Here is a 25,289-nt window from a genome sequence, read left to right on the forward strand (position 1 = left end):
GGACTGCACTGAGCAAAACTGGACCTTCTGTAGTTTGGTGTTTGTTGGTAATTCTACAGTATTTATGGTAACATGGGACATTTAAATTTTTGGCACATATTTCCTATGATGACTACATTATTTGAGTACTTGAAATTTAGAAATTTAAGTGATTCCCAATTGGTGTCATTGGCTAAATCTTTAAATCTAGGAAAATAAGACTTTAAAAGTGATATTTTAGCAGCATGCGTCTACTTTTGAGAATTCAGTAGTAGATTTTATTGAGAACTTCTAGCAGGCAATAAAACTGGAGATGTTTCCAAGAGTCATGTAGGTAACGTTTCAAAAGGAAACACTGTTTTTTTGTTTTAGACTATAGAATAAGGGACCTATGGTAAAGTATTAAACAGTCTAAGGGCATTGGATTTTTTATTCTCCAAATACTGCCTGTTGAGCATGCCTACTACATGATTCTGCTGAGGCTGGACTTTGTTTATAAGTAAATTTTAATTCAGTTAAAAATTTTAATTCAGGATTCACATGCTTTATAAGTGGGTTATATTAGGGAGCTGATAAGCCCATCGTTTAAACTAAGACACTTTTGAGAGGAAAAGAGAGGCTATTAATTATTACCCTGAGACATTAAATTGTCAAACTGAGTACTTACAAACACCTTTGTTATATGTCTTTTAAAACTATAGTTTTCAAGTAGGGTGTGCACATTTTAGAGAGTTGCAAGAAAAGATTAGAACTTTTATTTATATTTTAAACTTTATTCTTTTTATTTTCTTTCTTGATTTGGGTTTTAGTTTTGCTTTTATTGTACCTGACAAAAAACAGCTACCCAGTGGTTCCTCGATTATGTTATTTTAATAAAATAAATTAAATGTAGTTTCAGTGACTGTTACTCCTTTTAAAGTAAAACTGAACTCACAGATTTAAGTCACCATTTGTTCACTGCCTTCTGGAGCAGAACTCAAAAAGCAGGAAATCACCCAGAGCCTGGACTGGATGAATTTAATTCAGTCTTTGTCTATGCTCTTTGTTGCCCTTTACTAAAGAGTTAATTCTAAAAATTATGCAAAAAGTGCTCTAAACTCAGGTAAGAGTAGGCCCTTTTCTACACACACTTTAAAGTATGCATTTTACAAAACATTTGGTTTCTATAGCTGTTTATAAAAATAATTCAGGCTTGGAGTGAGTTCTGATTCACAAGGTTTTTGAATAGAATTTATGATGTGCATACTGTACTAATACAATAGCATAGGTATGTAATTTATAAATGTATATGTGTGTGTGTGTGTGTGTGTTTTAGAGGCAACCAAAGGTACGATAGGGTCAGAATAGGCATCCTGGGAAATTCTGGAGCCCAATAGATAAGTAATTTCTGAATCTAAAGTATTTCATATGTCTCTTTAATCAAATCAAGGTTTCTTTCTGGAGTTCTTGTTTTAAAATCAGATTTTCTTTTGTTATTATTGTATGTCTAGAACATGAGGCCTATTTGAGAGATATTGTAGAATTACGATGGCATCTTGAAGATAAAGCTTATCAACTAAAACATTTTGAGGAACAAAAGGCAAAATTAGAAGAAGCTAATGCAAAGCTTCAAGCAGACATAGACTACATGAATAAACTTGGTCCTTTAATTAACTCAAAACAGAACCAAGAACTTGAAGCTCTGAAAGAATTTTATACAAAAAAATTTGAGGTAAATGAATAAATGAATAGATATGCATTTTATAGATTGTTACTTAGTTATAAAAATATTTCAGCTATTAGAAATTAACATCTTTAAATGTTTCATTTTCACTAAAAATTGACCTGCTATTTATTTCCCAAAGGAACTATTAAACTACACATAATACTGTCAATTGATATTCATTTAAACTGTGTTATCTTCCCTTTTATACTTAGGAGTATAAATAATATTTAGTCTACCTACTAATACAATTTTGGAGATTTAAAAAAACATGATAATTTTGGAAGTTGTAAGTCAAGCTGGGAGAGGATGCAAGCAGAATATATCAGTCATTTTCATTGTTGATGATAATAAACTGTAAAATCTTTTCAATGATTAACATTTAACTCTCCTATTGTGGGATTGTATTATAGAAAAATAAATTATTTATACCTGCCACTAAATGAGCAAATTTAATTCATATTTATTTTTTATTATTTCAAAGTAAATAGAGTTGTTAAATGTGTCCTGTATTCTCAACAGTACCATTTTCCCCCATCACTCTCCAAAGACAACCTTATCAGGAAAATCTGTTTCTAGGTGAAATTTGTATATTTTTATACATATGTGTGTGTGTGTGTGTGTGTGTGTGTGTGTGTGTGTGTGTGTGTGTATTTAACCACAGTGCATGGTTTCATTATTCTTCAAATAGTATCAAACATTGTATAAGTTCCTGCAGGTTGTTTTTTAATCTGACATTGTTTTAGAGGTCAAGCTACTATTCATTCGTTTTACTTGCTGTTTTGGATTTGACACCAAAAGCAAAGCTGACAAAAGCAAAAATAAACAAGTGGGGATACATCAACCTAAAAGCTTCTACATGACAAGAGGAACCATCAACAAAATGAAAAGACAATCTACTGAATGGGAGAAAATATTTGCAAATCATATATCTGATAAGGGGTTAATATCCGAAATAAAGAACTTCATACCACTCAACACCAAAATAAGACAATGATTTAAAAATGGGTGGAAGATCTGAATAGCTATTTTTCCAAAGAAGACATACAGATAACCAACAAGTACATGAAAAGATTCTCAACATCACTATTCATCAGGGAAATGCAAATCAAAACCACAGTGAGAGATCATCTCATACTTGTCAGAATGGCTATTATCAAAAAGACAAGAAGTAACAAGTGTTGGCAAAGATGTGGAAAAAAGGGAACCTTTGCATACTGTTGCTGGGAATGTAAATTGGTGCAACCACTGTGGAAAACAGTATGGAGGTTTCTCAGAAATTAAAAATGGAACTGTCATATGACTCAGCAATTCCACTTCTGGGTATTTATTAGGAGAAAAAATACAAATTGAAAAGCTGTGTGCACCCCCATGTTCATTGATGCATTATTTACCATAGCCAAGATATTGAAACAACCTAAGTGTCCATCAATGGATGAATGGATAAAGAAGATGTGGTGTGTGTGTGTGTGTGTGTGTGTGTGTGTGTGTGTGTGTGTGTGTGTAATGGAATATTACTCAGCCTAAAAAAAGAATGAAATCTTTCCATTTGCAACAACAGGGGTGTACCTTGAGGGCATTATGTTAAGTGAAGTAAGTCAGACAGAGGAAGACAAATACCATATGATCTCACTTATATGTAGAATCAAAAGAAAAACAAAACAAAACAAAAAAACAATTTCATGGATACAGAGAACAGATTGGTGATTGCCCGATGCAGGGGTTAGAAGATGAATGAAAAGGGAGTCAAAAAGTACAAACTTCTAGTTATAAAATATATAAGTCATGGGGATTTAATGTACAGTGTGGTGACCATAGTTAATACTATTGTATTACATACTTGAAAGTTGCTAAGAAAGTACATCTTAAAAGTTCTCATCACAAGAAAAAAATTCTAGCTATGTATGGCAATGGATGTTAACTAGACTTACTGTGGTGATCATTTCACAGTATACTGAAATATTGAATCATTATGTTTTATACCTGAAACTATTGTATATTAATTGTAGCTCATTAAAAAAAATTTTAAACTTTTATGCATCAAAGGACACTATCAATATCCGATGAAAGGTTAATATCCAAAATATGTCAAGAACTTACATAACACCAAAAAAGTAATAACAATTAAAAGATGGACAGAGGACCTGAAAGACATCTTTCCAAAGAAGACACACAGATGGCCAACAGATACATGAAAAAATGCTTAACATCTAATCAGGGAAGTATAAATCAAAACCATACTGAGATCACCTTACACCTTTCAGAATAGCTAGAATCAAAGAGACAAAAAGTAGCAAGTGTTGGCAAGGATATGGAAAAAAAGGATATACACTGTTGTGGGAATGTCAATTGGTGCAGCCACAGTGGAAAACAGTGTGGAGGTTCCTCAAAAAATTAAAAATAGAAATACCTTATGATCTAGTAATTCCACTACTGGGGATTTACCCAAATAAAACAAAAACACTAATTCAAAAGATATATGTACCCCTTTCTTACTGTAGCATTATTTACAACAACCAAGATATGGAAACAACCTCCATGTCCATCGATAGATGAATGGATAAAGAAGATGTGTACATATATACAATAGAATATTACTTAGCCATAAAATACGACAAAATCTTGCCATTTGTGCCAACATGGATGGACCTCTAGAGGATATAATGCTAAGTGAAAAAATCAATCAGAGAAAGACAAATATTGTATGATTTCATTGTGTGGAATCTGAAAGCAAACAAAAACTAGAAATAGACCTATAAATACAGAGAACAAAGTGACGGCTGCCAGAGGGGAGGTAGTGGAAGGATAGGCAAATGGATAAAGAGGAACAGGAGGCACAGGCTTCCAGTTATGGAATAAATAAGTCAGTGGGATAAGAGGTACAGCATAGTAGGGGCGCCTGGATGGCCCAGTCAGTTAAGTGTCTGACTCTTGGTTTTGGCTCAGGTGGTGATCTCAGGGTCGTGAGATTGAGCCCTGTGTCAATCTCCATGCTCAGTGCAGAGTCTGCTCGAGATTCTCCCTTCCTCCCTCTGCCCATCCCATGCTTTCTCTCTCTCTCTTTCTCAGATAAATAAATAAATCCTTAAGGGAAAAAAAAGGTACAGCATAGGAAATATAGTCAATGATACTGTAATAGCGTTGTATGGTGACAAATGGTAGCTACACTTGTGGTGAGCACAGCATAATGTATGGATTTGTTGAATCACTATGTTGTACTCCTGAAACTAACATTGTGTGTCAACTGTATGTCAATGAAAAAAAGTAAAAAAGAAGTATACTATCAGAAAAGTAAAAAAATATATATATCTATAGAATGAGAGAAAATATTGCAAATTACACTTGAGAAGGGTATAGTACCTAGAATATATAAAGAACTTTCAAATTCCACAACCCAAGACAAACAACCAAATTAAAAATGGGCAAAGGACTTGAATAGATATATCTCCAAAGACATACAAATGGGCAGCAAACATTTGAAAAGATAGATGCTCAACATCATTAGTCATTAGGGAAATGCAAACCAAAACCACAATGACATACCACTCATAGCCATTAGGATGGGAATAAATATAACACAGAAAATAACAAGTTTTAGTGTCTATGTGGAAAAATTGGAACTGTGGTACTTTGCTGGTAGAAATGTAAAATGGTTGCAGATGCTGTGGAAGAGACTCTGGCATTTCCTCAAAAAGTTTAACACAAAATACCATATGCTCTAGCAATTATACTCTGAGGTATATACTCCAAAGAATTGAAAACTGATAATCAAAAAAACAAAAGGAAAAGTTGTACATAAATGTTCATAGCAGCGGTGTTTGTATTAGCCCAAGGTGGAAACAACCCCATGTCCATCACCTGATTAATGACTAAATAAAATGTGATGTATCTATACCATTGAAAGAAATTTTTAAAAAAATGAAGTACTGTTATATGTCACAACACAAATCAACTTTGAGGCATTATGCTAAATAAAGAAGCCAAACACACAACATCACATCCTGTATGGTTTCATTTATGTGAAATATCCAGGATAGATAAATCCATAAAACAAAACAGATTAGTGATTGCTAGGGGCCAGGTGATGTGTAATGTGGTGTTTTATTTATAGTCCCTTTATCATATAACTTTATTTTATTTTATTCTGCTGTCTTGACTCAGTTTCGGGGTCCTGGCTAGAGATCTGCTAAAATAACTAATTGCTTAAAGGACTCAAGGCCTTTAGTCAGTGTGCTTGAGCCCTACTACATAACTTGCAAATTGCAGATACTTGCAAATCAAGTTCCAGGGCTCTATGTTGCCTCCAAATTCTGCAAGCAGCCCAGCCTCATAACACCACAGAGCCACAAGAGTATTATGCACATCAATTGGAGTGAGTATCAATGGAGGAAGTATATACCAGTGCCACACGGACCCAACTCAAGAGCTTGTCTTGGAGATGAATTTGTCTCATATGACGTAACCTGGTTCCCGACATGGAGACCACCACCCCAGCAATGCCTACAGGTTACCTCTTCTAAAGGTGCTGACAAATTGGACATGGGATACTTGATATTAGGAATTCTGTTATGTTTCCTGACCTCTTGTTTGCTTAGCTCATCATTCTGGTGTACTCCTTGCTCTCTACTAAAATGTATACCCCTACATTCCTGTGCCTAAAGGATAATCTTGTAGAGGCTATTACTACCTGTGCTATTCGAAAAATTAGTGAACATTATTGCTTTTTTCAGGAAGCAATTGCTTTTTTTCAGTCCACCAATTGACCCACTGGGGAGGGGACTGTTCACTTCCTACTGCCTTCTATTCCCCTCCCTCTAACTTTCCAGCAGGACATCCAGACTACAACTATTTCTTCTCCATAGGTTGACAGAGAAGGGAGAAATGGAGAGGGAAGGGAGAATGTTTATGATATTTGATAATTAATAAAAACAATAAAAATGGAGTATTTTGGACCCTTTCATTAAGGTAATAATGGTTATTCCTGAGAGGGTTATAGTTGGTTTCATTTACTTTTTCATCTGTGTTTTCTGATTTTTCTACCATAAAGTATTATTTCAACAATAAAAACAATAAAAAGTAGCAATTCTTTTGTAGGTTAAAAAATAATTATTTTGCTCATGTCACCTGTAATATTGAACTTATTTTCTTCAATAACTTCTATACATCCCTAGTATTAATGCTTTTCAGACTAGTGGAAACCTAAAACTTTACTGTGCTAAACAGATTAGTATGGGAAGAAAATCAATGTAAAGAACTTTTCTTTAGATTAAAACTACTCTAAGTCCTTTCTCTGATTTTTCTCTTGCCTGATTCTTTTAATTACCCATTAAGTGCGTGTATTAATAAAAATATTTTTCATTTCTAGGTAATGGAGTTATGCAAACAAATTCATGAAGAACTTGAAGAAGCTATAGAAGATGTTGAAAATGCCAAATTGAATGCTAAACAAATTAGACAAGACATGGAGCAAGACATTCATAGTGATGAAACAAGCATAGAAGCCTACAAGTAAGAATTTTTCACTAATGCTGCTTATAGCATTTAGAACAAAAATATTGATTAAAATGTAACTTATATTCCTGTATAAAGAATTCAGATAATGAGAAAGGAAAGAATCTAAATCACCCATATTTATCTTATCACCAACTTTATATATAAATTAAAATATATGTCTTTTACATATGTAATATACATATGTATAGATTCTTAAGGTACTATTTTTCTGTCATTTTATTTTATTTATAGGTTTTTTTAAATTTTAATTCCATTGTTGTCAACATACAGTGTTATATTATTTTCAGGTGTACAGTATAGTGATTTAACAATTCTGTACATTACTTAGTGCTCATCATGATAAACGTACTCTTTAATCCCCATCACCTATTTCACCCATTCCCCCTCCCATATTCCCTCTGGTAACCATTAGTTTGTTCTCTGTAGTTAAGAGTCTGTGTCTTGATTTTTCTCTTTTTTTCCCCTTTGCTCACTTGTTTTATTTCTTAAATTCCACATATTAGTGAAATCATATGTTATTTGTCTTTCTCTGACTGACTTATTTTGCTTAGCCCGATACGCTCTAGCTCCAGCCATGTTGTTGCAAATGGCAAGATTTCATTCCCTTTTATGCCTGAATAATATTCCCTTGTATATATATACCACATCTTCCTCATCCATTGGTATATCAATGGACAATTGGGCTGCTTCCATAATTTGGCTATTGCGAATATTGTTGTAATAAACATAGGGGCGCATGTATCCCTTTGAATTAGTGTTTTTGTATTTTGGGGGTAAATAACCCAGTAGTACAATTACTGGATCATAGGATAGTTCTATTTTTAACTTATTGAGGAATTTTCCACTATTTTCCACAGTGGCTTCACCAGTTTGCTTTCCCACCAACAGTGCACGAAGGATCCTTTTTCTCCATATCCTCGCCAACACCTGTTGTTTCTTGTGTTTTTTATTTTAGCCATTCTGACAGGTGTGAGGTGATATCTCATCGTAGTTTTGATTTTAATTTCCCTGATGATGAGGCATGTTGAGCATATTTTCATGTGTCTGTTGGCCATCTGTATGTCTTCTTTGGAAAAATGTCTGTTCATGTCTTCTGCCCATTTTTTAATTGGATTATTTGTTTTTTGGGTATTGAGTTCTGTCAGTTCTTCATGTATTTTCATATTAACCCTTTATCAGATATGTCATTTGCAAACATCTCCCATTCAATAGGTTGCCTTTTAGTTTTTTTGATTGTTTCCTTTACTGTACAGAAGCTTTTCATTTTGATGTAGTCCCAATATTTTGTTTTTCTTTCCTTTACCTCAGGAGACCTATCTAGACAAATGTTGCTATGGCCAGTGTCAGAGAAATTACTGCCTGGGATCTCTTCTAGGACTTCTATGGTTTCAGATCTTACATTTAGGTCTTTAATCCATTTTGAATTTATTATTGTGTATGGTGTAAGAAAGTGGTCCAGTTTCATTCTTTTGCATGTAGCTGTCCAGTTTTCCTACCAGCATTTGTTGAAGAGACTTTTTTTTCCCATTGTATATTCATTCCTCCTTTGTCAAAGAATAAATGATCATATAATTGCAGGTTTTTTTCTGGGTTTTCTACTTTGTTCCATTGATTTATGTGTCTGTTTTTGTGCCAGTACCATACTGTTTTGATTGCTACAGCTTTGTAGTATAGCTTGAAGTCCAGAATTGTGATGTCTCCAGCTTTGCTTTTCCCTTTCAAGATTGCTTTAGCTTTTTGGATTCTTTTGTTCCCTACAAATTTTAGAATTGCTTGTTCTAGTTCTGTGAAAAATGCTGTTGGTATTTTGATAGGGATTGCATTTAATGTGTAGATTGCTTTGGGTAGTATAGACTTTCTAACAATATTTGATTTTCCAATCCATGAGCATGGAATGTCTGTCCATTTCTTTATGTCATCTTCAATTTCTTTCATCAGTGTCTTATACTTTTCAAAGTACAGATATTTCACTTCTATGGTTAAGTTTATTCTTAATTATCTTACTATTTTTGGTGCAGTTATAGATGGGATCATTTTCTTAATTTCTCCTTTTTCTGCTTCATTATTAGTGTATAGAAATGTATGTTAACTAACTAGAGTTTAAATAAAAACTTAAAACAAGAAAAAAAAGAAATGCAACAGATTTCTGTACATTGATTTTTGTATACTGTGACTTTACTGAATTCATTTATCAGAACGAGTAGTTTTTTGATGAAGTCTTCATGGTTTTCTATATATTGTATCATGTTATCTGCAAATAGTGAAAGTTTTACTTCTTCCTTAAAAATTTGGATGCCTTTTATTTCTTTTTGTTGTCTGATTGCTATAGCTTGGACTTCCAGTACTGTGTTGAATGAAAGTGATGAGAGTGGACATCCTTGTCTTGTTCCTGACCATATGTGAAAAGATCTGTTTTTCCCTAATAAGTATGATGTTTGCTGTGGGTTTTTCACATAAGGCCTTTATTATGTTAGGGTATGTTCCCTCTAAACCTGCTTTGTTGAGGGTTTTTATAATGCATGATGTTGTACTTTGTCAAATGCTTTTTCTGCTTCTATTGAAATGGTTTTATCCTTTCTCTTATTGATGTGATGTATCATGTTGATTAATTTTTTAAAATTGGACCACCCTTGCATCCTGAGAATAAATACCACTCAATTGTGGTAAATTTTACTGTATTGCTGGATTTGGTTTGCTAGTATTTTATTGACAACTTTTGCATCTATGTTTATCAGCGATATTGGCCTGTAATTCTATTTGGGTTTTTTTTGAGGGGGTGGGTTTGACTGATTTTTTATGGATACACTTTTTTGGATACACTTATTTTTTTTTTTTTTTGGTGCCTTTATTTGGTATTGGTATTATGGTAATGCTGGCCTCATAGAATGAATTTGGAAGTTTATCTTCCTCTTCTATTTTTTGCAATAGTTTGAGAAGAAATGTTTGGTAGAATACACCTCTGAAGCTGTTTGGTCCTGGACTTGTGTTTGTTGGGAGTTTTTTGTTTACTGATCCAATTTCATTGCTGGTAATCAGTCTGTTCAAATTTTTTATTTCTTCCTGATTCAGTTATGGTAGGTTATGTTTCTAGGAATTTATCCATTTCTTCTAGGTTGTCCAATTTTTGGCATACAATTTTTCATAATATTTTCATTTAATTGTATTTCTGTGGTGTTGGTTGTTATTTCACCTCTTTAATTTGTGATTTTGTTTATTTGAGTCCTCCTTTTTTCTCTTTTTTTTTTTTTGATGAGTCTGCCTGGAGTTTTATAAATTTTGTTGATCTTTTCAAAAACCAGCTTCTGGTTTCATTGGTCTATTCTACTGTTTTATTAGTTTCTCTGTCATTTATTTCTGCTTTAGTCTTTCTTCTTTCCTTCCTTCTCTTGGTTTTAAGTTTTGTTTGTTATTCTTTTTCTACCTCCTTTAAGTGTAAGGTTAGGTTTGATTCTTTTTTTTCTTGCTTCTTGACATATTGCTATAAACATCCCTCTTCAAACCATCTTTGCTGCATCCCAAATATTTGAATCCTTTTGTTTTTATTTTTATTTGTTTCCATGTAATTATTTATTTCTTTTTTGATTTCTTGTTTGACCCATTCATTGTTCAGTAGCATATTATTTAACCTCCATGTATTTGTGGTCTTTCCAGATTTTTCTTGTGGTTGATTTCTAGTTTCATAGCATTGTGGTCAGAAAAGATATATAGCATCACTTAAATGTTTTTTAATTTGTTGAGACTTGTTTTATAGCCTAATATGTGATCTATTTTGGAAAATATTTGTGTGCACTTGACTTGAAAAGAATGTGTATTTTGCTGTTTTAGGATGGAATGTTAAGTCCGTCTAATCCAGTATGTCATTCAAAGCCACTGTTTCCTTGTTGATTTTCTGTTTTGGTGATCTGTCTGCTGATGTAAGTGGAGTATTAAAGTCCCCTACTATTGTTGTATTATTATCAATTGATTCCTTTAAGTTTTTTATTAACTTCTTTATGTATTTGGGTACTTCCACATTGAGTACATAAATATTTACAATTGTTATATCTTCTTGGATTGTCCCCTTTATTATTACATAGTGCCCTTCTTTGTCTCTTATTACAGTCTTTGCTTAAAAGTCTATTTTGTCTGTTACATGTATTGCTACCCCAGCGTTCTTTTGACATCCATTTGCATGATAAATGTTTCTCCATCCCCTCACTTTTAATCTGCGTGTGTCTTTAGCTCCAAAATGAGTCTCTTGTAGACAGCATATAGATGGCTCTTATTTTTTTATCTTCTCTGTCACCATGTCTTTTTTTTTTTTTTTTGGAGTGTTTAGTCCATTTGTATTCAAAGTAATTATTGATAGATATGTATATGTTGCCATTTTGTTACTTGTTTTGTGGTTGTTTTTGTGGTTTTTCCCTGATCCTTCCTTCTCTTGCTCTCTTTCATAGGTTTTACTGGTTTTTGATTTTTGGGTACCATTAGGTTTTTATATAGCATCTTCTCCATATAGCAGTGTATATTAAGTTGATGATTGCTTAAGTGGAACCCATTCTTTACTCCTCTCTCCCCAAGTTTTAGGTATATGGTGTCATATTTTATGTCTTTTTATTTTGTAAATCCCTTGACTGATTTTTGTAGATACACTTATTTTTACTGCTTTTGTGTTTTCTATTTCATACTTTCATTTATGGTCTTTCCACTCAGAGAGTCCTCCTTAATATTTCTTGTAGGGTTAGTTGATTGGTCATGACTCCTTTAGTTTTCATTGGTCTGAGAAACTCTTTGTCTCTCCTATTATTCTGAATTATAGCCTTCCTGGATAGAGTATTCTTGGCTGCAGATTTTTCCCTCTCACCACTTTGAATATATAATTTTACTCCTTCTGGCCTGCAAAGTTTTCTGCTGAAACATTTGCTGATAGCCTTATAGGATTTCCCTTGTATGTAACTGTATTCTTTTTTCTTGCTGCTTTTAAAATTCTTTCTTTATCACTACTTTTTGCCTTTTTAATTACTATGTGTCTTGGTGTAAACCTCTCTGGGTTGGTTTTGTTGGGGGATCTCTGTGCCTTCTGGATATGGATATCTATTTCCTTCCACAGAGTAGGGAAGTTTTCAGCTATTCTTTCTTCAAATAAATTTGCTGCCCCCTTTTCTCTCTCTTCTTCTTCTGGGATCTCTATAATGCAAATGTTAGTACGTTTGATGGAGTCACTGAGTTCCCTAAGTCTATTCTTAATTTGTATAATTCTTTTTTCTCTCACTTGCTCAGCTTGATTGTTTTCCTTTACTCTGTCTTCCAGGTCATTAATTTGTTCATCTGCTTCCTCTGCCTACTATTTATTCTGTTAAGTGTATTTTTTAATTTCAATTATTGTATTCTTCATCTCTGATTGGTTCTTTTTTATGTCTTTGTTAAGGGCCTCACTGATGTTCTCCACTCTTTTCTCAAGTCCAGTGCGTATCTTTATAATCATTACCTAACTTCTCTGCTAGCCATATTACTTGTATGGTTTCACTTAGGTCTCTTGCTGTGGTTTTGTCCTATTCTTTCATTTGGAACATATTTCTCTGTCTCCTCTTTTTGTCTTAACTCTCCATGTCTGTTTCTGTATTTAGGAAAGTAAGCTTTGTCTCCTGCTCTTGAAGGTAATGGCCTTATGAGGACAAGGTCCTGCAGTGCTCTTCAGGGCAGTGTTCCCCAGGACCTGGCACTTCAGGAGTGTATCTTATGTGTGTTGCCTATTCTCTTCTATTGTGTTCTGGCCTCTTTTTCCTTCAGTCCAGTCAGTTGCAGAAGCTCTCTTTGCTTGTTGTGGGCAGTATTTGGTCCCAGCTAGATGGGGCGCATTTTAACAAGGTTCATGCTGGTCTGCTTGCAAAACGAGACCTGCCAACCCTGCTGCTAGATCTAGGCCCCGCAAAATTCACAGGTAGGTGACGTGGTTTTGGCAGAGTTTGCACTAGTATTCTGGGGGTGGGGCCCCACAGTGCAGGGACATGGCAAGCATGACTAGAAAGGACAGATCCACTGTAGTTAGAGGGGCCAGGGCTTTGTATAGGTAAGTTAGGCAGAGATCATTGTTACTGTGCTGATACCTGTAGGTGGCCATGCGTTTATGTTGGGGGGCAGGGTAGGGAAATGACACCTGTCAGCTCTTTGTTTCTAGAGAGGTTTCCCTGTTATTCCTGCTTCTGTGATACATGCTGTGAGATAAGTAAATAACTCACCTTCCTGTATGCCCCAGACATTTTTCAAACTGCTGCTTCCATGCTGTATCCTTGGTGGCTGTTTATCCTGCTGTCTTTTTAAGGGCAGGGACTCAGCTTCCTATTGCTCTAGCCTCTCACATAGCCTCTCACACTGATGAGTTTAAAAATTCCAGGCTTAGGGGCGCCTGGGTGGTTCAGTTGGTTAAGCATCTGCCTTTGGCTCAGATTATGATCCTGGAGTCCCGGGATAGAGCCCCACATAGACTCCTTGCTCAGCTCCCTCTGCCCTTCACCCTGCTCTGCTCTCTCACCCTGCTTGTGCTCTCTGGTTCTCACTTTTGCTCTCTCAAATAAATAAGTAAAATCTTTAAAAAAAAATTTAAAAATAAATTAAAAATAAAATAAAATAAAATTCCAGACTTAAATCCCACTGGTTTTAAGAATTCACAAGATTCAGCCCCTTTTGGTTTCAAAGCCAAAGTTATGGGGATTCATCTTCCCCTTGCAGTCTCCCCAGTGTGATAGTCTATTTCTTGCCCTTTTCCATGCAACTGGCTCCCTCCCTACCTCGGATGGCCATGGTCTGTTTGGCTCCAAATCCCTGTCTCAGCCCTTCCTACCTTCCTGGATGTGGCTTTTTCTCTACCTTTAGTTGTGGAGTTTGTTCTGCCAGTCTTCAAGTCATTTTGTGGGTTATTTACACTATTGTGAGTGTTATCTAGTTGTATCCATGGGAGGAGGCAAGCTTAGCATCCTCCTACCCTGCCATCTTCTCAGCCTCTCTGTGTCATTTTAGTTCTTCATACATATTGTCAGATTGCCTATAGATGTGTATGACAAGTATATATCACTGCTATCTATGTATGTGCAAAAGAGACTATTTAAAAAAAAAACTCCAGCATGGGATATTATTAAAAACAAATTATGTAGCCATCTATTAATTATAAATAGCATCCAAGTATTTCAACTTGCATTTGTTTTTGATTTCTAATAAAATGGAGTATTTTAAAATTAATATAGAGACTTTATTTTGCATTTTAATAATTGGAGTGTTTTTTATTACATTTCTGATGTATTTGTGTTTTAGGATATTCTTCTAATTCCTCTTGTTCACTGTAAATTCTTTATGGACTAGTGTATCATAATAAAGTATTTGTTCAAATTAATTAATGATTTAGATAGAAAAAATCATATTGTGGAGCTGGAATCAAGTAAATATAAACAAAATGAAGAACACAAAATTCATACATAGTTCTATGATCTAGATAATATCCATTATGTTTGTATTTCCTCACATACAATGCATATTTTAAATATTGTTTATTATTTAATAAATATCACTTTTGTAGCTCACGTGATTTGTTATATGTCATTAAGTTACATGTATTTTCTAATTTTCATTTTGATATCTTCTTTGATCCATGGGTTATTAAAAAATACATTTAAAAAAATTTTCATGATGGATTTCTAATTTTATAGTTGCCTTTTTATTACTACTTTCTAGCTGAATTTGTGTTTTGGTCAGGGAACATATAGTTTCAACCCACTGAAAATTATTGAGTCTTCATTTTTGGCTCAGTGACGGGTTGTTTTTTATTTTTTTATTTTTTTGATAAATATTCTTTATGTACTTATTGAATGTACTGTTGATTACTGTTTCATTAGGTCAAGTTTACTAATCATAAAGGTTAATCTTTGTATATCCTTGCTATTTCAAGTGTGGTCTGTGGACCATAAGCTTTACCTGGGTGCTTCTTCAAAATGCAGAATCTCAGGCACAATTAGACCTATTGAATGAGAATCTGCATTTTTAAAAGATCCCAAGGTGATGCTTGAGAAACCCTGTTCCTTATCATTACTGATTTTTAATACTTTTTCTATTATTTGAGAAAAGTGTGGTAAAATCACCTACTATAATTGATATGTCTCTCTACATCTTTTTATTTTTTTTAATGCCATCGGTTTTTGCTTTATATTTTGAAGTTCTCTCAGGTTCTTACAAGTTTAAAGTTGTTATATCTTTCTGGGAGATGGTTAACCTTATTCATCATTGTGAATTGATTCTTGGAATACTTTTTTCCTTAAACTCAATTAACATAGTAATATAGCTTCATTAGCTTTGTTTTTTGATGTTTATCTTGGAGATATTTTCAGTTTTGAAATTTCAATATTTTTGAGCCCTTTATACACATCTCTTGTAAACATTATGTAGCTAGATTTTTTTTTTTTTAAGATTTTATTTATTTATTTGACAGAGAGAGCGAGCAGAGGAACACAAGCAGGGGGAGTGGGAGAGGGAAAAGCAGGCTTCCCGCGGATCAGGGAGCCTGATGTGGGGCTTGATCCCAGGACCCTGGGATCATGACCTGAGCCGAAGGCAGATTAACTACTGAGCCACCCAAGTGCCCCAAGATAGATTTTTTTTAATCAGTTGAAAACATTTTTAAAGGTAGACCATTAAATGTATTCACAAATCACTAATACATTTGGATTTAAACCACCATGTATTTGCCCCCATATGTTTTATTTTCTTATTCTTTTTTTTGCTTTCTTTCACATTAGTTTTCTTTTTCCTTTTCTAGTGGCAGTTATAATTTTGTTCTTATTCTTTTTGTAGGAAATCCTAATAACTACCACATGCAAATTTAGATGATCAGACTCCAAAGACACTGTTAACATGCTAGACAAGAAAAGGACTTATGAAAATTTTTTACTGTAGTTATCACATTGCCACTGAATCAAATATTTATTGTTGTTATGGACCATTTCATTTTTATAACCCATGAGAATATTGTTAATTGTTTTATTTATTTGTTTATGTATTTTTAGAGATTTTATTTATTTGAGAGAGAGGGAGAGTATGAGCCAGGCAGGGAGGAGCAGAGGGAGAGGGAGAAGCAGACTCCCCACTGAGCAGGGAGCACAACGGGGGCTCGATCCCAGGGCCCTGGGATTGTGACCTGAGCTGAAGGCAGAAGCTTAACCAACTTTACCACCCAGGCATCCCCTGAAGGATATTTTCTATTTTCATAGATACCTTTTTAGAGTTTTAATTGACCTTTAATATGTTAAATATATCATTCTATAATCTAATTTTCAGTTTTTGCTGTTAAGAAATATATTGGCCTTTTGACTGATTGCTATGCAACTATTCTATACTTTGCTTTTAAGATCATCTCTTGATTTTGAAAGTCTGTTTATTTTATTAAGGTACTTCGGGTGTGAATCAATTTTTATTTATTCTGTTGGGATTTGTTAGTCTTTTAGTATTATTGAATCTGTGCATTATAATTATCATTATCCCTGGGCATTTTCAGTCATAATCGTTTCAAACAATGCCTTGGTCCCATTTTCTATTTATTCCAGGACTCAAACACATATCAGTTTTTCTTATTGTATCTTCCATGCCTCTTGATCATTTTCTCATATTTTCTACATTTTCAAACCTCCTGAAGATTTTCTTCTGGCATATTATCCATATAGTTCTATTGTATTCTGGGTCTACTGTGAAAGCCATAGGTATCACCTCACAAACCTCCAACTATGAAAACTGTAAATTACCAAAGAGCTCTCTGGTTGGTTAGCAGTTTCTGACATGACTTTCAGTGACCTCTGCCTTTTGATATCAAAAGCAGGTATCACTCTCCTAAAATCACCTCCCCTTGCATGTGGGCTAGATCCAGAGAGTTCCTTCTAATAAATAAAGTAAAAGTGATGGAATATCATCTTTATGATTAGGTTGTAAGAACTGTGACTTTTGTCTTGCTAGCACTTTCTTGTTCTATTGCTTATTTGCTCTGATGAATTTTGGTGCAATGTTTTGAGATGCTCTATAGAGAAGCCCACATGGCAAGGATACAATGTGGGCCAACAACCCTTGAAAATCAACCTGCTAACAACCAGGAGTGTGATAACAAGGAGTGTTTTACTTATTTTGGTCTGCTTGATCTATCATTTTCTAACAGAAATATTTTAAAATCTTATGCTAGTCAGTTTATTTTTATAATGCTGTCAGCATTTTCTTTATGTATTTCTAGGCTATATTAAGTACATATGATTTTATAGCTTTTGTATCCTCATAGTGGATTTTCATATATGTATATGTGTATATATACATGCATTTTTTAAAGATTTTTATTTATTATTGAGAGAGAGAGAGTGAGAGAGTGAGCACATGAGAGAGCACAGAGGGAGAGGGAGCACAGAGGCAGAGGGAGAAGCCAACTCACTGCTGAGCAGAGAGCCCGATGCGGGGCTCCATCCCAGCACCCTGGGAACATGACCTGAGCCAAAGGCAAACGCTTAACCGACTGAACCTCCCAGGCGCCCCCTACATGCATTATTTAATCCCTTTAATATTTCATCTTTTAAAGTATATTTTTGCTTGATCTTGATATTCTAAAAGATTCATCCTGATTAGAATTTCACTGGCAGATCTCATTTTATTTATTTAGTTAAAAGTGTTCCTGTGGTTTTATTTTAGATTGATTCTTCCAGGTCACCTATAACTGATTTCTGCGCTTCTATGTAAATCTGATCATTATCTTCTTAATTGTTTGTTTATTTTTGTGGGGTTTGGCTAGCTTTCTGCTGATGTAGGAAAGTCTTAGCTAAGACAACTGGGGAGATTTGGCGATACCTTATTTCTCCAGTTGGTTAGCAATGTTTGCATGGTAATAGGAGAGGAGTAGAGCAAGCAAGCACAATCACACATGAACTGCTGGCATCCCATTTGCTAAAATCCTAATGACAATGGCAAATCAAATGGCTAAGCTCAAAGTTAGAGTTGGAGCACCCCCCAAAGTTACATGGCAAAGGAAGTGGATATAGGACTGGGTGAGGAATTGAAACCATAATACTCTCAATATTCCACACTCTTTTTCTTGCTTTGTATATCTTGAAGCTATCAGTTATATTTCTTTTTTTTTTTTAAAGATTTTATTTATTTATTCGAGAGAGAGAGAATGAGAGATAGAGAGCACGAGAGGGAAGAGGGTCAGAGGGAGAAGCAGACTCCCTGCTGAGCAGGGACCCTGATGCGGGACTCGATCCCGGGACTCCAGGATCATGCCCTGAGCCGAAGGCAGTCGCTTAACCAACTGAGCCACCCAGGCGCCCCTATCAGTTATGTTTCTATTTCTATTTTAATCATTTATCTGTCTCCATATGTATACATTTGTGCATATATCAGCATTTTATTCTTCTATCTGGCATAAGACAGATCTAAGCTTATATTAATTACAAATACAACATTTTCCATTTTGTAACATTTTCTAAAACTTTTCCTTCAATTTTGAGTATAGAAATTAGCTAGTGGTTTTTAAAACTAATATTAAACATGAAGGTACATTTGTATTAATTCCTGTACTTACCATTTTTTATTACATCATATAAATCCTTCTTGGATGATTTTCTTCTCATCTAAGTATGTTTTCTAAAAGTTCTACTGTAAGCATGAGAGGAGTCATAAATGATTTATTAAATAAAATTTTAGAGATATGTTTATTGTTCTTCACTATTTTTTAATTTGTTGGGAATTAATACACATACAAGAACATGATTATGTATGCTATCAAGTGTATACTTTGATGATTTTTGAAATATATATACACCCCTGATTAAGATATAGAAGCTTTTCAGCATACTAGAAGTTTCTCTTCTTCTCTTTCCCAGTTCATACCACTGCCCCCTTCCATCCCAAAGAGGTCATCTTCATTCTGACTTCTATCACCAGACTTAGTTTTGCCTGTTGAAATCCATATGAATGGAAGCATACAGAAAGCATATGCTCTTTAGCATCTTGATTGCTCTACATTGTAACTCTTAACAGGTAGAATGATTCTTCCCATTTTATTCTTCTAAATTTATTCTGATTTAGCAGATATGAGAATGATAAAATCTAAACTACCAGTGTCTGGGGGTCACGAGTAGCAAACTTTTACCCTGAAAAATCCTTAAAGGGCTGAGGAATTGGCGGCATCAACTTTAGGAAATGGGGATAAGGAGACAACTAAAATAATACTTAGTTCCTGAATTCGATGACACTGGGCAGTTGTCCACTTCTTACTCAGAGTCTATAATTCATTATCTGGACTGGGGGAAATAGATACCTTTTAGAAAAGAAAAATTAATTTAAAAAGAAGGAAATATAACCAAACATATATCTTGAATGCTGAGGTTCCCCACCTCTCATTATCTACTTGGCTTCTAGAATTCTGATAGGGAGACCTACACTCTCCAGACGTGGAAGGGTAAAGAAGAATCTTTTTTGCTTATTTGTTTATTGTTTTAACTTTCATTTCTGTAGTTAGGTTATATCTTTCAGTTTCATTTTGACTCTACTCCTAAAAATCAGGGTTAGTGCATGAGAATCTGGGTTACGTCCAGGTGGAGTTATCTGTATTTCTTGCTGATATTTTATGGAAATGATAATTTTGTCATTTTCTCACCATACTTTTTACGTATATTAAACTCTAACACCAGTGTCTAAAGGGACTTTTATATTTGGAATGTGTTTTCTACCTACCAGAGAAGATACAGGATTATGTGGATCACAGTTTAGCTCTGGCTTTCTTTGTGGAAGATCACATAAGAACAAAATATTCCTTGGCAATTTATTTTTTAGTAAACCTGTTGTTTTTCTAAGCTGCAGTTTCCTCCATTTTACCTCTAGACCAGGAAAGACAAAACAGTAAACTAGGACTTTAAAAATGTGTGGTCTTTTCACTTCTATATCCTCTCTTCTTTTTTTCTCTTCTTTTTGTCTTGCCTTTCCAGCCCTGTACTGCCCACCCTCTTTATCAAAGGTCTTAGCTCTATCACCTGAAATCAAATCAAAAGGTGATTTATTTTAAATAATTTAGAAATCACTTTTCTCTCACTTTTTTCCATTGGAAGCATAAATGCATCTGGTGAATTTTTTCTCACCATTTAGTTCTTGATCCTAAATGGTACTTTTAAGAAGTTGCTTTGGGATGGGAGAAGTTTTAGGAATAGGTAAATTCCATTGATTTATATTGTTAAGTCAGAAACTAATTTACATATAATTTTAAACATGATTTTCCTTTCATTGTGGATAAAACCAACTGTGTTTTTCCTCTTAGGAGAGAGAGAGAGAAACTTGACAATCTATATAGTCACTACGCTATAGCAATAGAAAATGTTAATGTTAGTATTGAGGAGAATGAAGAAGCAGTGCATGAAGCATTGAAGGAAACAAAGACATCAACAAAGGAATTATCTGCTTTATCAAAAACGGTGGGTTTTCTGATTTAAAAATTAAAAAAAATACTGATTGTATTTTTAAGCCAGAGCTGTTAAAACTTACTATCAGTAATGAAATAGCAGTTAGCCAATTTTCTGTCTATATTGGTTTTTTCTCTTACTACATAACAAATTACCAGAATTTTAGCAGCTTGAAACAACATCCATTTATTATCTCAAGGTTTCTCTGGGTCATGTCTTAGCTGGTTCCTGTGTTCTGGGTCTTCTAAGACTGTAATCAAGCTATCAGCAGCCCTACATTTCTTTCTGGAGACTCTAGGATTACTCTGCTGTCAGGCTCATTTCAGTTTTGGCAGGACTCAGTTTCTGTGCTTTTAGAACTGAAGTCATTGTTTCCCTGGTGGCTCTCAGCCTGGGATCATTCTCAGCTTTCAGAGGCTGCCTGCATCCCAGGCTGGTGGTACCCTTCATCTTTAAATCTGGAATGGGGGGGTTGAGTCCTCTCTGGCATAGTATCACTCTGACCATCCCTTATGATTCATCTTCCCTGCCACATCTCATTCACTATAGTAAAAGAAGTAATGGTAAAAGGAATTGATAAAATGGTAAAAAAAATTAATACTGTAGTACAAAGCAATAATATACACATTCTGTACCATTTGGCATTCCTACTTAGAATTAAAACTACATGTTTTTTTATTGCCACTTTCTATTATAATATTTCTATTATATTATAGTATATTTCTATCTATATACTCTTTATGTCTCATTAAATTTTTAAAATTAATCAATAATTAAGAGTGAGACTAAGTGTGTTCTAATGGCTTTTTAGAGGTCATTTGTATTTCCTTTTTTTTGTGAAAACTGCTCATGATTTTTCCCCATCTGTTGAGTGATTGTATTTTGACATATTTATAAGAATTTGTTGTATATTCTTGATACTAAATATTTTTAAATTACATATGTTAAAAATATTTTTATCCAATCTTCTTTCATTTCTTAATGGTAACTTCTGATGAAGAGAAATTTCAGTTTTAGTGTAGTAAAAGTTATAAATATTTTTCCTTTGACCTTTGTGCTTTTCTGAATTTAAGAATTTTTTTTCTACCTTGAAGTCAAAAAATATTCTCTGGCATTTTATTCGAAATGTTTTGAAATTTCGCTTTTCATATTTACATGATGCTTCTACATGAAATTATGTTTAAAATATCAAAACTGATATTTTCTCCTTTTATTTATAAGTTTGGAAGTAAGAAACTAGAATTTTAGGAATGTATATTTCACTTGCCACATGTGAAGCATAATCAATATGAGATTCATATATGGGTATGGTGTGAAGTTGAGGTTCCAATTACATTTTCTTTCTTAAATAGAAAACAAATTGTTGCAATATAACTTATTGTATTTTTGTGTTAATATTCAGTGCCATCTCTGTCACATGTGAGGCTTCCATATTTGTGTGGATCTTTTCCATTCTTTTTTTGATTTGTTTGGTTTACCTAACCATCTTTACCTCAGTACTTCATGTCTACATTATTAAGCTTCTATACTGAGTTTTGATTATCTATTATGGTGAATCCCTCAGTCTTACATTTCTTTATGAGTTTTAGGCTATTCTTGACCTTTGTCCTTCCATATAAATTTCAGTGTTATCTTATTCCTTTCTTAAGTTTTATTGGAATTATGATTGGAATCATATTCATTTATAGATTGTATGATGGAAAAATGAAATCTTTATGATGGGGATACCTAAACATAAACATGATCTATCTGTCCCTTTATTTGGGTGGTTTTTCTAAATTGAACCTCAGCCAGTTTCCTTGGAACTTTGTAGAAGGCAAACTCTCTCTGGAAAATCAACCTGAGATTAGTCTTAGACAAATTAACCCTTATATCTCCACTGAATTTTAAAGTTATTTTTTTAAATAAGCTTCTAATGTAATTCTGATTTATTTGTAAATGTAGTTTATATGGTAGGTATTACTTAAAATTTGTGAAGGTTTAATTTTTGTCTTACTACATGGGTAATTTCCATAAATATTTTTATCTTCTGCATCTTTTCTCTGGTAGGGGGATGCAATCTTAAATAGGTTCATTTTGTAAACTGTGCTAATTCTGTTATTTAAATCTTTTATATTTCTGATTTATTTTCTGACTGTTGTATAAATTACTGAGAACTGTATTAAAATATTTCAATGTGATAGTGGATCTCTTTCTTATTTTTTCCATTTTTCTGTTATTTTCTGCTTCTATAATTTGTAGCCATGTTTTAGATGAAACTAAATTTAGAATCTTTAGAATTAAGTTTTTGCTTATAATATATTTTATTTTTACATTTTTAAGCTATAAATTATTAGAAGTTTTGGAATGCATATTTATGATTATGAAGCATAATCAACATCTTTAACTTCTTGAATAGTTTGAGGACCTTGTGATTTTTTTCTTGATATGTAGTTTATTTTCCATCATGTTATACCTATCTTATTTAATAATACCTGTATTAAGATAATTTTTATTAGTTTACACAATAAATGTTGGATTATATTTTTTCCCAGTTTAACATTTTGCACACAACTCTTTTTGTTTATCAGACATTCCTAAGCATTATTTTTTCTTGTTACTAAAGTGTATCTTTTACAAGCTTTATTAGTGAGTTAGATTTGGTATTTTCAAAATTTTGTTTCCATGAAAATGTCTTTATTTTGTTCTCTTTCATGCAGTGTAGGAAATATGCCCCTGACTTAATATGGGCATGACTTACACTGCTGCATACGCAACGTAAGAGAATCCAGAAATAGGCAAGGCTTAAAACACTGATTGCATTCCATGTTTACCTCCATACCAGTACTTACAACACTACTGAAGTCGTTATTACCTGTCTTCTACTTTTTAGACTATAAAGTTTTTAAGGATAGAAGACGCATTGTGATTTTTGTTTCCTCTGTGTAACATGCACAGTGTCTGTCCTATATTAGGTACTCAATGATATGCCATATTAGGCACTCAAGAAAAGGCATTTCAGGCTTTTTGAATGAGTGAGTTAACCAGTGCATAAATGAAAGAAAAGAAGGAAGGGGAGGGAAAGGAAAAGGAAAGGAAGGGAAGGGAAAGGAAGGGAGGAAAGAAAAAGGAAGGGAAGATAGGAGGAAGGAAGAAAGAAAGGAAAAAAAGAAGGAGGAATAAATGGAGAAAAAGAAATGTATCACCTTGTGAGCTTGGAAAGAATTTTGTGGGATGTGGAGTGTATAGTGCATACATTCACATAATCTGTGAAGATTTAAAATGATGCATGTACTTTCTTATGTATAATTTCTTTCCAGGGACTACTATAAGCATCAGGGAAATACAGCACAACCAATAAAAAATTTTAAAATATTATATAGTGTTGTCAAATAATTATGTTCTCAATTTCCTAATCATGCTGAAATTTGTCATCTTAAAGAATATCATTGTTAAAAAAAATCTTCAAAAATGGGAAATTCATTCACTAAGCCTATAAACAATCTGTTTTATTTCTTTGATCATCTCTAAAATAGCAAGTATGACCCTACATAACAAGATGTTATTTTTTTGATGAGATATTATGAACATATTTGATAAGGTTAGTAATATTTTTCAATTATAGAAATCATTTGGGGTCTATCATACTTCCTGGGGAAGATCTGAACATGATGAAGTTTAGATATATTAATTTTTTTCTGCATTTTGCTCATTATAAAAACCTTTTAGCTAGGTTTTCAAAGAGCGCATGTTAAGCACTCAATTAAAAGCAATGATGTGCATCACTTCCATGCATTATTTTTTGGTATGCAATTGAAACTTCTAGCTCAAGAGAAAAGTAAAAGATTTGTGCTGCCTGATTGCACATACAACCTAACTGATTTTTTAAAATTTCAAGGCATATCATGCTTCCAATTTAGTCTTTACTTCATTAACATACACTTTTTTCTAATTTGTGTTGGAATTGTATCTATGAAAACACATTTTTCCTTCTCATTTCTACAAACAATAGCTTTTGTAGGCCAGAAAACATCTTGAAATTGGTTAAGTACTTTAAAAAAATATTGTCAAAATCAAATTCTTTTTAAATGTTAAAGTACAGATTTTCTATAAATCCTTTTCTCATGTTTTCCTTGAAGTCTACTACTACCATAGTAAAGAATTTTTTTAGAACATAATTTCATCATCTGTAACTCTTAGTTTCTTGTGATATTAAAAAAACAGCCGTCTATATTTCACTTTATCCAGCCATTTCATTAGATAATAAAAAATGACTTTTAAAGATTTAGAAATCCTTTGTGATTTTCATATTTTACTAACCAGTAGCAGGTACACAAAACTTTTTTAAAAAAATCAGATTGCAGATAAAGGTTGTAAATAAGTGAATTGCTTTTGTATATATACTTATGTTTTCATTTTTGGATATTGATTTTGTTAGTAGAAATTTATTATTTATTACTACCTTATTGGTCTATGTACTATAGAGTGTAAATCCTGATACCACAAAACATCTAGCAAATTCTGCTTTTTGATTCATATTTTACCTTAAAATCTTATGAATTAAGCAATTTATTTCTTTAAAAAAAGGTAAGCCAATAATTATTACTAATCATATGGATAATTATTACTACCATCAAATAAGAAACTAGTCTAAAGAGGCAGAGTAAATT

The 25,289-nt window shown here is 33.4% G+C and overlaps 1 protein-coding gene across 8 annotated transcripts in view; it reads left to right on the forward strand.

Annotated features, from left to right (window-relative positions):
* Positions 1 to 25,289, forward strand: part of CCDC178 (coiled-coil domain containing 178) — a 427,560-nt gene that overhangs the window by 80,394 nt on the left and 321,877 nt on the right. For all 8 annotated transcript variants that reach the window (XR_012379920.1, XR_012379921.1, XM_025886654.2 and 5 more), the window contains 3 exons: positions 1,470 to 1,690; positions 7,047 to 7,189; positions 20,499 to 20,652. Coding sequence is in view for 6 of the 8 variants with exons in the window: in XM_025886654.2 (XP_025742439.1) it covers positions 1,470 to 1,690; positions 7,047 to 7,189; positions 20,499 to 20,652 (518 nt within the window). In the remaining 2 variants the exon portion in view is untranslated. The remainder of the gene's footprint in view (positions 1 to 1,469; positions 1,691 to 7,046; positions 7,190 to 20,498; positions 20,653 to 25,289) is intronic.

This window comes from Callorhinus ursinus, unplaced genomic scaffold, assembly GCF_003265705.2.
Source record: "Callorhinus ursinus isolate GAN/ISIS: 27379988/994484 unplaced genomic scaffold, GSC_fseal_2.0 scaffold11, whole genome shotgun sequence".
Taxonomy (NCBI): domain Eukaryota; kingdom Metazoa; phylum Chordata; class Mammalia; order Carnivora; family Otariidae; genus Callorhinus; species Callorhinus ursinus.